Source organism: Carya illinoinensis, chromosome 10 (genome assembly GCF_018687715.1).
Source record: "Carya illinoinensis cultivar Pawnee chromosome 10, C.illinoinensisPawnee_v1, whole genome shotgun sequence".
NCBI classification, from domain to species: domain Eukaryota; kingdom Viridiplantae; phylum Streptophyta; class Magnoliopsida; order Fagales; family Juglandaceae; genus Carya; species Carya illinoinensis.
The window spans coordinates 21,806,540-21,817,504 of record NC_056761.1 but is presented as its reverse complement, the minus strand read 5'-3'; the positions used below and the strand labels follow the sequence as shown (position 1 = coordinate 21,817,504).

General features: G+C 32.1%; 1 protein-coding gene and 1 non-coding gene across 2 annotated transcripts; both read left to right on the top strand.

The window, feature by feature from the left end:
* The first annotated feature begins 746 nt into the window (after nt 1-746).
* Nucleotides 747-853, top strand: LOC122280197. The gene has a single exon (XR_006229784.1). It is a non-coding gene; the product is annotated as a small nucleolar RNA R71 (small nucleolar RNA).
* A 4,842-nt stretch (nt 854-5,695) lies between these two features.
* Nucleotides 5,696-7,323, top strand: LOC122278208 (transcription factor MYB102-like). The gene is made up of 3 exons (XM_043088346.1): nt 5,696-5,970; nt 6,068-6,197; nt 6,339-7,323. Exons 1-3 carry the CDS (start codon nt 5,838-5,840, stop codon nt 7,171-7,173), a joined length of 1,098 nt encoding a protein of 365 aa, XP_042944280.1. The 5' UTR covers nt 5,696-5,837; the 3' UTR covers nt 7,174-7,323.
* Nucleotides 7,324-10,965: the final 3,642 nt, after the last annotated feature.

Sequence of the window (10,965 nt, the reverse complement as noted above, 5' to 3'; positions counted from 1 at the left end):
TAGGTTAATTAGTTCATCCAATCAAATCAAGCTAATTTATTCTCATGTGCCTTTGAAAGGTAGATATCAAAGACGTCACACTAATGGTTGTGGTTAGTTGCTCAATTTACACTTTAAGATTTTTTATAGCAGCTTCAATGTTGCTACAATGAGTCTCAATGTTGTCTAACCGTGAATAAGTTTTTTTAAACCTTGCATTTTTCTCTTAAACAAAGAAAATCATGGCATCTTCAAATGATATTTTCTTCTCGCTTGGTTGACTATCAAATCCTAGAGGATGTTGCAGCACATTCTTTGTATTTTCATAAGACAAATTCCCATAATTTCGAAACCCTGGATGGTAGTAATTTGGCATAGGATTACCATGATAGTTGTAGTTCCGATTGTTGATGTATTAAACTTGTTCTTGACTCACTTTATTACTCGAAACTGTCATACTTATAGTTACAACATATTCTACATCTTGTTATATCCCTTGAGTTGTCAAAACTAAGATCTAATGGGATATTGAAGTAACTTGAGCTGAAAGGGCTGCTAACGACTCCAATTCATTAATCCCAACAACTTTTTTAGCCATAGTTCTTTTAGTTGACCATTGATAGTTGTTTAAAATCATTTCTTCCAAAAGATATGTAGCACCTTTAGTTGTTTCTGATATCAAAGTTCCACCAAAAGCAGTGTCAACTATGGTCCAAGTTTGCCCATTTAACCCATTATAGAACATCTAAACTTGCAACCAGTTCAGCAATCCATGTTGAGGGTAACGTCGAATCAAATTTTTATACCTTTCTCATGCTTCATAGAGTGATTTGAAGTCATTTTGCTTGAATTGACCAATCTCACTCTTAAGTTTGGTTGTTTTTGTAAGTAGAAAGAATTTAGCAAGAAACGTTTTAACCATGTCTTGCCAGCTATTGATACTTCTCGATTATAGAGATTGTAACCAACCTCTTGCCTTATCCCTAAAAAAAGAATAAAATAATCTCAATTTAATAGTGTCTTCAGTAGCACCATTAATTTTTACAGTGTCACAAATATCCAAAAAATCACCAAATAAATATTGGGATTATCAAGTGGTGATCTGCTGAATTGGGCTTGTTGCACCATACTGATTAAGGTCACTTTGAGCTCAAAGTTATTAGCATTGGGTTGGCGTCTTATACCCGAGCAGTTGTCATTTACAACTAGCCGTATATAATCCTTCAAGGTACGTGGTTGTGTATGATGTTGTCCGTCAGTCATGGCTAGTACTTTTTTCTTTTTTTGTGATCTAAAAGTTCTTTCAATCTCCAGATTAAAAGGAGTAATGTCACGAGATATAGCATGACGCATCCAACGTTAAAAACACACATATATAACAAAAATAAAAATAAATTAAAAGAAAATTCTAAATTAAAACCAAGATTGCTTTGTATCGATATTGGCAAAAATAAGAATAAATCAATCCCCACAGTAACAGTGCCAAAAACTTGATCAGTACAAAACTGTAAATGCACAGTATTATAATTTTATAATAAAATGATGAGAAGAGTATCGTATCAAGGATTGGTAACTCACTTTTAACAAATACCAAAATTATAATAATCTCGACTTTATTTAGAAAAGTCATTAAGGTTATTTGTATTTACAATTTGAAATCAAATCAATTCAAAGAAAATATTCAAAGGAAAAAAAAGTTGTTGTTCGAAGATCAAATTTATGAGAGAAAGAACTTCTAGGAAATCAATTTCACATAATCCCTCACTATACTTTACTCATCTAAATAATGGGATTTAATTCTCTGTTTGTTAGCAAAATCTTCAAAATCATCCAAAAGCCTCTTTCGATAGTCAATGGATTAAAATATTCTTGTTTATTATTTTACACAAGAGTATATAAATTAATAAAGCAAAAAAGTATTGAGACCAACGATTTTAAGACTACATAGGTTAGTCAAAATATCTAATATTTATTCTATAATTTCCTCTTTCAATAACAAATCACAAAATTAAAATCATCTAATTAATGATTAGTTAACTAAAAGTAATAACCTTAAAATAAATCAGATAAATATGAAACTAAATTAATATAGAAAAGTAAGTATATTTTAAAACTAAATTATATCGTTTTTTTATAATAAAAAAATTAATTTATACTATCTTTTTCTGAGAAGTATAAAAACAATAAACACTAAAAGAAATACGCTCGCAATCCCGCGGCATTGTTCTTCAATTTTTCTTGAAGTCCAATTCCGTCGGCCGCATCCCAGGTGCGTTACGTTCTCCAAGAGCCAAGCCAAAAAGCAAAATAATTTTTTGCTTGCTTAGTTTTATGCGTTCAAGTCAAACCAAAGGGCCCCACGGCTTGAAACTCCCATAAATCCAAACTGCCAAAGTAAATCTATCCCCCACATGTGGTTCTATGTAATGTCTTGCTTTAATCTTTAGCGTGCATCCAAAACGTTTTATCATTCTCTGTTGCGTCTCGCAGGAAATCCTTTCGGCCAAGTCAAACCCAGCTACACAAACCGAAAATGCAGCTTACGTGCATTTCGTGCGTCCTAAAATCCCAACAACCCAGTGTCCAAGTTTAAACCAAAATTAAGCCCAGCGAAACTGCCAGCTTGCGTCCATCTCCGTAAATAACAAGGAAATTATTTTTTAAAGTGTTAAAACTCCTATTTAAATGAAAAAGATATTTTAGATGATTGACTGTTAAAATTAAGATATTTATTTTTTAAATTATGAAATAAAATTATATTAAAGTTAAAATTTAAGAAATGATAAAATAAATTAAATTATGTAAGTCATCATATTCACAAACCATATTATTACTATTAATAAAATTCTCATATCATCTTATTCTCCAAACATCCTTATATTCATCATCTTTTATAGAATTATATTTTAAAATAAAAGTATTATGTAAAACTAATATTACTTTATAAAAAAATCTACATTTAAAATATAAATAAAATGTTGTAAAAGAGATTTTGTATCTAAAAAGATTTAAAAATGGATAGACATAAAATATATTTTAAGATATTTATTATTGTCTATGTGAATTGTCCTATTTCAATGAAATGAACAACAGATTAATTTTGTGCATGCGATCCTAATCTAGAGGAGATTATGTGTTAATTTGAGTTGAAATTCTCATGTGATTCATCCAAGACAAATGAGTATTTCATTTAATTTGCGGGTTATTAATAATGTGGATATAATAGACGTGAAAGTTAAGTTAATTGGTTCATCCAATCAAATCAAGCTAATTTATTCTCGTGTGACTTTGAAAGGTAGATATCAAAGACGTCAAACTAATGCATTTACCAAATTTAAGGATAAGGTCTTCGTCTTTTACTTTTTCTTTTTTATTTTTTATTTTTTAAATAATACTACATATAATTACAAGATATGCAAGTATTGTGCAATCGTTTTGAAAAAGAGTAAGGTTTATTATTAAAAATTATTTTTTTTATATGAATTTTATATTTATTTTTTTTTTAAATTATTATGCAACTCTTACGTACTCAAGACTGACACTAACATTTCTCTCTCTCTCCTTTTTTATTTCTTTTTTGGTCATAAACACTTTAAACTTTTGAAGCCAAATTATTAGGGTTTTCTCAAATCAGTATTTTAAATTAATTATATTACTTTAATCATTTATTAGAAATGATAATTGCAATCTTAAATACGCAAATGTTGACAATCATTTTTAAAAAAATAAATAAATACGGGATACAAATAAAAAAATTAATTTTTTAATAATATACACTATATTTTTTTAAACGACTACACAGTAATTGCGTACTCTATAACTATAAGTAGTATTACTCATCAATTTTTAACTAATTAATTAAAAAAACAATGATGAACATTGACCAATTAAGCTCACGAAAATCCATATGCCAGGAACATATATAATTGACAACATTTGAAAATAATTACCTTACCAAGGAATTTGGGCAGGAGGCCATGCAACTTAATTATCACAATGAATCACCCTGACAAGTGTTAACGATAGCTGAAACTGTAAATATTACACAGATATTTTATAAAAAGGTGAATCCTACGAGAAAATATTAATTTTTATACCATTTTTCTTTTAATAATAGAGTCTATATTTAAAAACAATTGTATAAAACTCATATATTTAACACTTAAGCCCGGTTTAGGAATACAAATTATCTCATTTTATGTTAAAAATTATTATAATTTTATTTTCAAACATTATTTAATCAAAAATACTTTTTAATTTTTTCATCTAATTATTATAATTTTTTCAAACTTTTAAATAAAACACAAAAAATAATTCAATTTTTTTAAATTACAAAACAAAAATTATATTAAAAAATTATATTCGAATAATATTTTTATTCAATTCTTTTCTCTCATTTATCAAAATCCAATAAAACATATTAACTTAAACTATTTCACTACTACTCACAAATTATTTTGATACTATTTACTGATTTCTCATCTCATCTCATCTCATTTTCTAAACAATATCTCATTTCATTCTTAGGCCTTACATACATCAATAATATTTCTACAAACACTAAGACCCTGTTTAGTTTCATAGATGATCTCAAGTCATCCCATCTCAATAATCAAGAATTATTTAAATATATATATTTTTTAATTTTAAAATTTTAAATTATTAATTTTTTTTATTTCATTATTATAATTTTTTTAAACTTCAAAATAAAATATAAAATAAAAAATAAATCAAATTATATAAAACTCGTTTCTAGCAAAATAACGCACAGCTTTATATAAATTATATAAAACTCGTGAGTACGCAACTCGTTAGGTGCATTAAATTCTCGTAAAACTCGGTCCCCTTTGGCATTTATTACATGTTTTCACGTCCGTCTTTTCAACCAAATAATTAAATAGTATAAAAATAATAATAAATTATATATTAATATGTGTGATAGAATATAATAAATAGAATTATTTTAAAGAAAAATATAGGAGCGAGCTAAGCTAGCTGAAGCTGATAGAATGGAGTCACGAGCCGGAGCTGCCCTCGTGCATAGAGGCAGGAATATATCTGTACATGGAATCGCTGTAACAACGTACGTCGTATGGTCGGCTTCGCTTGGGAAGGCGTCGCTTGAATGTGGCACGTGGCATTGTGACGTCGTCGATGACAGCTAATATGCAGAATCCAGAAAGCTAGTGCAATTTAATGAGAGTGAGAGAGAGAGAGAGAGAGAGATGTGCCCGGGGACACGTCTACATTGAGATAAATCTCGGACGGTGCCAAATCCTTGACTCTTACCTTTTTTTCTCCCAACAAATACGAAAGTATCGTTACGGCCAAATAAAATACAAGATCAGCCTAAAATTAGTATGCTGAATAAAAAATAAAATAATTTCTATCATACACTATAAATTATTTCCCTCTTAAAGGCTTGTATAAGTAATGTTATATTTTATATTTTTATCTGATTATTATATAAAATATGATATATTTATCATCATTAAATATCAAGAATTATTTAATAAAAAATTATTTAATAATAATAAATATGTATAATTTTATATAGTAAGATAAGAGTAAAATAATTGTATAGTAGATAAAATTTTCTTTTAGAATACATGCATGAGTTTGAATATTTTTTTTTAACTCTTTACTGCATCTCTCTTGTGGTTCTTTACTCTTCCTCTTCGATCCTTTACTATTTATACAAGTCCGTCCACCCCCCATATCAAAACATAGTATGTACATGACCTCTCTGTCTAGATCTGATCCCTCTCTACGTGTTTTTCTCGTTTCAACCAAAATTAGTACATAGTACCTAGAACAAACAACACGTACTAGCTAGCATAGCTCGATCGTTGCAGAGCATGGGAAGAGCTCCGTGTTGTGAGAAAAATAGCCTTAAAAAGGGACCATGGACCCCGGAGGAGGATCAGAAACTCATGGACTACATTCAGAAACATGGGTATGGCAATTGGAGAACCCTACCAAAGAATGCTGGTATTTTCAGAATTCTTCAACCGATCTCTTTACTACTCTTCTACATATATCTTTCTTCTTTTCTTCTTTCATTTTTGACCATTTTTCAATTGAGTAGGACTTGAAAGGTGCGGAAAGAGCTGCCGACTTCGATGGACTAACTATTTGAGACCCGATATCAAGAGAGGCAGATTTTCTTTTGAAGAAGAAGAGACAATTATTCAGCTACATAGTATATTGGGCAACAGGTAAGCCTTTCTTTCTACGTTTAGAGAAATATTCAGTAACTATTTTGAATGCCTCGAACTTTGAGATTTTGGGTCATCAATCTCGGTTCCTCAAAGTACCCTTTTCTTATTTTTACAACCATATATGTTTGGTCGTCATAGGTGGTCTGCCATTGCAGCTCGCTTGCCTGGAAGGACAGACAACGAAATAAAAAATTACTGGAACACGCACATTAGAAAGAGGCTCCTACGAATGGGAATCGATCCGGTTACTCACAGTCCACTCCTCGATCTTCTTGAGCTCTCCTCAATTCTAAGTTCATCTCTCTGCAATTCATCTCAGATTCACATGTCATCGAGGTTTCTTGATGTTCAATCTTTAGTGAATCATCCAGACCTTTTAAGGCTAGCCAAATCTCTAATGTCATCCAGCCGTGAAAACCCAAACTTGGTTCTTCAAAATCTCCATGAAAACCAGCTTTGCAGTTCCCAAAAACAAATTGTCCAACCGAATGAACTTCTAGAACCTGTTCAAGAAATTCCACCATGCAACAGATTGTCTATCTCCTGTGTTTCATTCCAAAGTGATCAAGCTCAAGCCGGTTTGGAGCCCAATGTGGATTTGTTCCCATCAAGTTTCACCGATTTCAGCTCTTCCAACTCCCAACCAACCGAGTGGCAAAGCAACGGGATGCTTGCAGATTTTACTGAAGATTATGTTCCTCTACCAAGTTATTATCATGGGTCTGAGCATCATCAAACTATCATGGATCCTTCTTCTGAATCATCAACTTTCCACTCCAACAACGGCAACCAGAATTTCAGCTTCACGTCAGTTTTATCGACACCTTCATCGAGCCCAACACCATTGAATTCGAATTCAAAATATATCATCAATAGCAGCACTGAAGACGAGAGCAGGGAGCTAGAAAGCCATTGCACCGACATGTTGAAATTCGAAATCCCAGATATCTTGGATATGTTAATCAATTCGTGATGTAATGCCAACTGATGGGGAAGCTAGCTAGGGTTGTTACAACTTTCTGGAATTTGGGTTTGGTCATGGAGTACTTGATGATGTTCATACTTTGCTCATATAATTAATTTCCAGCGTAATATATGGTTAATTATTAATCTTACCGTATCAGGAAGGGAGATCTCTAGCTTTGTTGTCTAGCACTCGATCTGAAGTTTCCCTTTAGATATGTCAACGTACTCCTTTCTTTCTCCTCGTTTCCTTAATCATGTTACCATCAATATTACCAGATAAAATCGACTGTCAATTAAATACTAGCTTTGTTGTCTAGCACTCGATCTGAAGTTTCCCTTTAGATATGTCAACGTACTCCTTTCTTTCTCCTCGTTTCCTTAATCATGTTACCATCAATATTACCAGATAAAATCGACTGTCAATTAAATATTGAACTCCAGTTGAAAGAGAAAGATTATAAAAAGAATTTCGTAAAATAAATTTATAACTTGATTAAAGTATTATATAAAATCATTATAAATTTACATGATTTATAAAAAAAAAAAAATGAATTAATCAAATGGATTGTATCAGGATATATATATATATATATAAAATAACATAATATTATATGGACGAACTTATGTCTTTCAGCGACTCTCATGGCCGGACATAGAGAGAGAGAGACTACGTACGTATACTATGGTTCAATGATCCCCGACAGTGAATATATAATATTCCGGCGATATGGCCGAAGAAAACAGCCGGCAGGAGCAGGTGGGGGTGACACCAGTGCTGCCACCTGTAAGGCTGTCTTTTCCGTATTAATAAAGTAAGAATAATAGTAAAAATAGTAGTATTTACATTTAAAAAGTTAATTATTTATTATGTACATATCATATTTATTATTATTTTTAAAATATTATGTGATACTTATAAAATTCATGGTTAGAAATATGATTTATGATAAAGTAACGTGTGCATGGGCACTTAATGTTAATGGGTGACTTTGACTAGAAAGGGTCCTAGAGGATACGTGTCGTGTTTTGAACGATCGAGCGATGACTCCAAATAAAACAATGGAGACTGCAAAGAAAAGTTATTCGCTTTATTGAAAAATCATGGCGTGGCTGATCTTGTGCATGGTTTGCGATTTTTCTTACTTTTTTTCCTTTTTTTCCTTTTTTCTAAATATACTTCTTATATATTAAATAAAAATTAATATTTATAATAGTAGAGTGTGTAATTATAGCATAATTTTAAAAAAAAATAAATAAATAATTTATATAAAAAATTAATTTTTTAATAATAAAATTTATTCTTTTTTAAAATAATTATAACGCACTATAAATTTTTATTAAATTAGATTAAATTAATTGCTTCAGCGTCAAATCAAGAGTCGGTAACCATATATTAAATTAAATTAATTGCCTCAGAGCCCGTAAAAGAAGATAAAAAATGATTGGCTCATCTCTTGGACCCTTGGTACACGCGGGGTCGTGATCATTATATAGATGGGTCCCATTTAAGAGTTTGGGTAATGGGATTACTTGGTTGACTCAGTAGAGAGAATGGGCCTTCCGGTCACCTCAATGCAGTAAGAAATGGATGTCTCGTATCAGTTACCACTTACCACCTCACCTGGATATTTATCCATGCACTGACGAGATGTTTGCGTAGGTATGTGTTGGAGTCAAATCAACGGAATATAATTTACTTTTAAGATAAAATTCAGAAGTCAAGAAAAAAATAATAATAATAAAAGAATTTTATAGATCATATTACCATCATTTTTTTATCATATTAAGTATGATAAAATATATTTATCATTATTGAATAATCATTTATGACATATTTTTTTATTATTTAATAATAATAAATAAGTCATATCTTATTTAATAGAATGAAAATAAGATAAAAATATAGTGTATAATATTACTTAATAAGATAAGAGTAATACCATCTACCACACCACTGTCCTATTTACATTCTACTATATATGATGTGACGTATTTATTAACATTGATGATAAAGAAGCATTCAAGTGAGATAGTAATATGGTGTATAGAATTTTCTATAAGACAATACAAGTTGACTCAAATTTTTAAAATAAAAAATTTTATAAGTGAGATTCAATCACTCTAAAAAAATAAATAAATCTCTATAAAATGAGGAGATCTCTACAACTAAAGTCTAAAGGGCTCTCTAGACGACTTCTCCAAATATAGACTCCATCATGCACAGTGACCCCAAAGGATTTTTTCTCAAGGGAGCCATCATCTTCAACTTTTTGAAATCCTAAATTTCTTTATTGTATTGTTAGATAAATAAGGCTATAAGAGATTGTAAAATTGTCCATTATAATGCATTTTACCCCCAAACAACCTGTAGATGTAGGATTAGACCATACCACATAAATATTTATGTCTCTTTTTATTTATTTATTTCTTGTTTATTTATTATTTATTTTCATGGATGAACGTGAAAAACACTATATCAAAGCCCGAATCACTATCTTGGATTGAGGATGACTCTTTCTTCTATTATGACTTGTTGTGCAATTTTTAGTATTAACAATTGGCGCCGTATGTGGAATTGACTTATTATCTGCATCGAAAATGAGAGAATGATGATTCCTCAGCCCATGGGATCATCTCCAAATTATCAAATAAGATATTTAAATTTTAATCTATTATTTTTCTTTTGATTTTGTTAACCCTATTTTAAAAAAAATGGTAGAGTGCATGGCATGCATTGTGCACGTGACAGATGCATTGTGCACATGACAGATGCACTTTGTAGTTGACAAATGCATTGTGCATGCCATTCACGATGCATGTAAGGGGTGCATCCCGTCATTTTATTTTGCAGCTTGCCACCGTCATGCATGCTGGCGAGGTTTGGCTGCCCAGACGGAGAGCTAGAAAAAGGTCACAAACATCTTACAGCTGGTTCATTGCCGTCGAGAGCCCAAAAGCTGGCGAGAGACTAACCAACTAGCTACCCGCAGCTCGGTAAGGCCACCAACAGGCACAACTGGACCTGCTGGCATTTTCTACCTTTAACGAGGTGGTCCTCGGTAGTGGAGGCTTGGCTCGTTGTCACCTCTTGCCACCATTACCAAAGTCCGCTGCACAAGTTACTTAACTAACACCAACACTACAACATGCTCACCAGCTCAACCCAACCGTGAGCTTGTGGAACCACCCACGACCACATTTTGAATCTCTGACACTCTTTGTAGCCATTACACTGATCCCCATCCATCGACCGAGTCAATCGTCAAGCTCCTCGCAACCATCACCGCAGCACACCACTAGATGTAGCTTGAAGACTTCTCTGCACCACCAACCCCCTTCAAGCGTACCGACGATGTCATAAGTGCAAAGCCACCGGCAGTGAACATAGAAATAGCTCCTGGTTGTTAGCCATATGGCAAGCAATACCTCTTAGCAAGCAATGAAAGCAGTTTCAGTAATACCAACCCAAGTCATCGCCGTGTACCTTGTCCAATCTAAGCAAGCTCTTCATTGTGTCTCAAGTGTTTATTACAGGCCACCAACATGATAACATTGGTGAAATTTGAGTCACTACTTCACTGCTAGGTCGCTGCCTCAAGCAACAGATCACCTTTGCTCACAACAAAAGCTTTTCCCACTGAAAGCATTCCTTGTCATTACCAGCTTACTGGTAGCGTGTTTCCTCGCCATAGAGACTTCAATCCCACTTGGTTTGCTCGTCACAGTTGAGTTCCATTGGGTTTGCTCTCCACCCTTCAGTCTCATTGGATATGGTTGCCCACAATAGTTTACTTTCCAT

Excerpts from the sequence above, each read along its gene's own strand:
- LOC122278208 (XM_043088346.1), top strand. The coding sequence starts at position 5,838 with ATGGGAAGAGCTCCGTGTTGTGAGAAAAATAGCCTTAAAAAGGGACCA. Across the intron at positions 5,971-6,067 it reads AACCCTACCAAAGAATGCTG|GACTTGAAAGGTGCGGAAAG; the intron begins GTATTTTCAGAA and ends TCAATTGAGTAG. Across the intron at positions 6,198-6,338 it reads CATAGTATATTGGGCAACAG|GTGGTCTGCCATTGCAGCTC; the intron begins GTAAGCCTTTCT and ends TGGTCGTCATAG.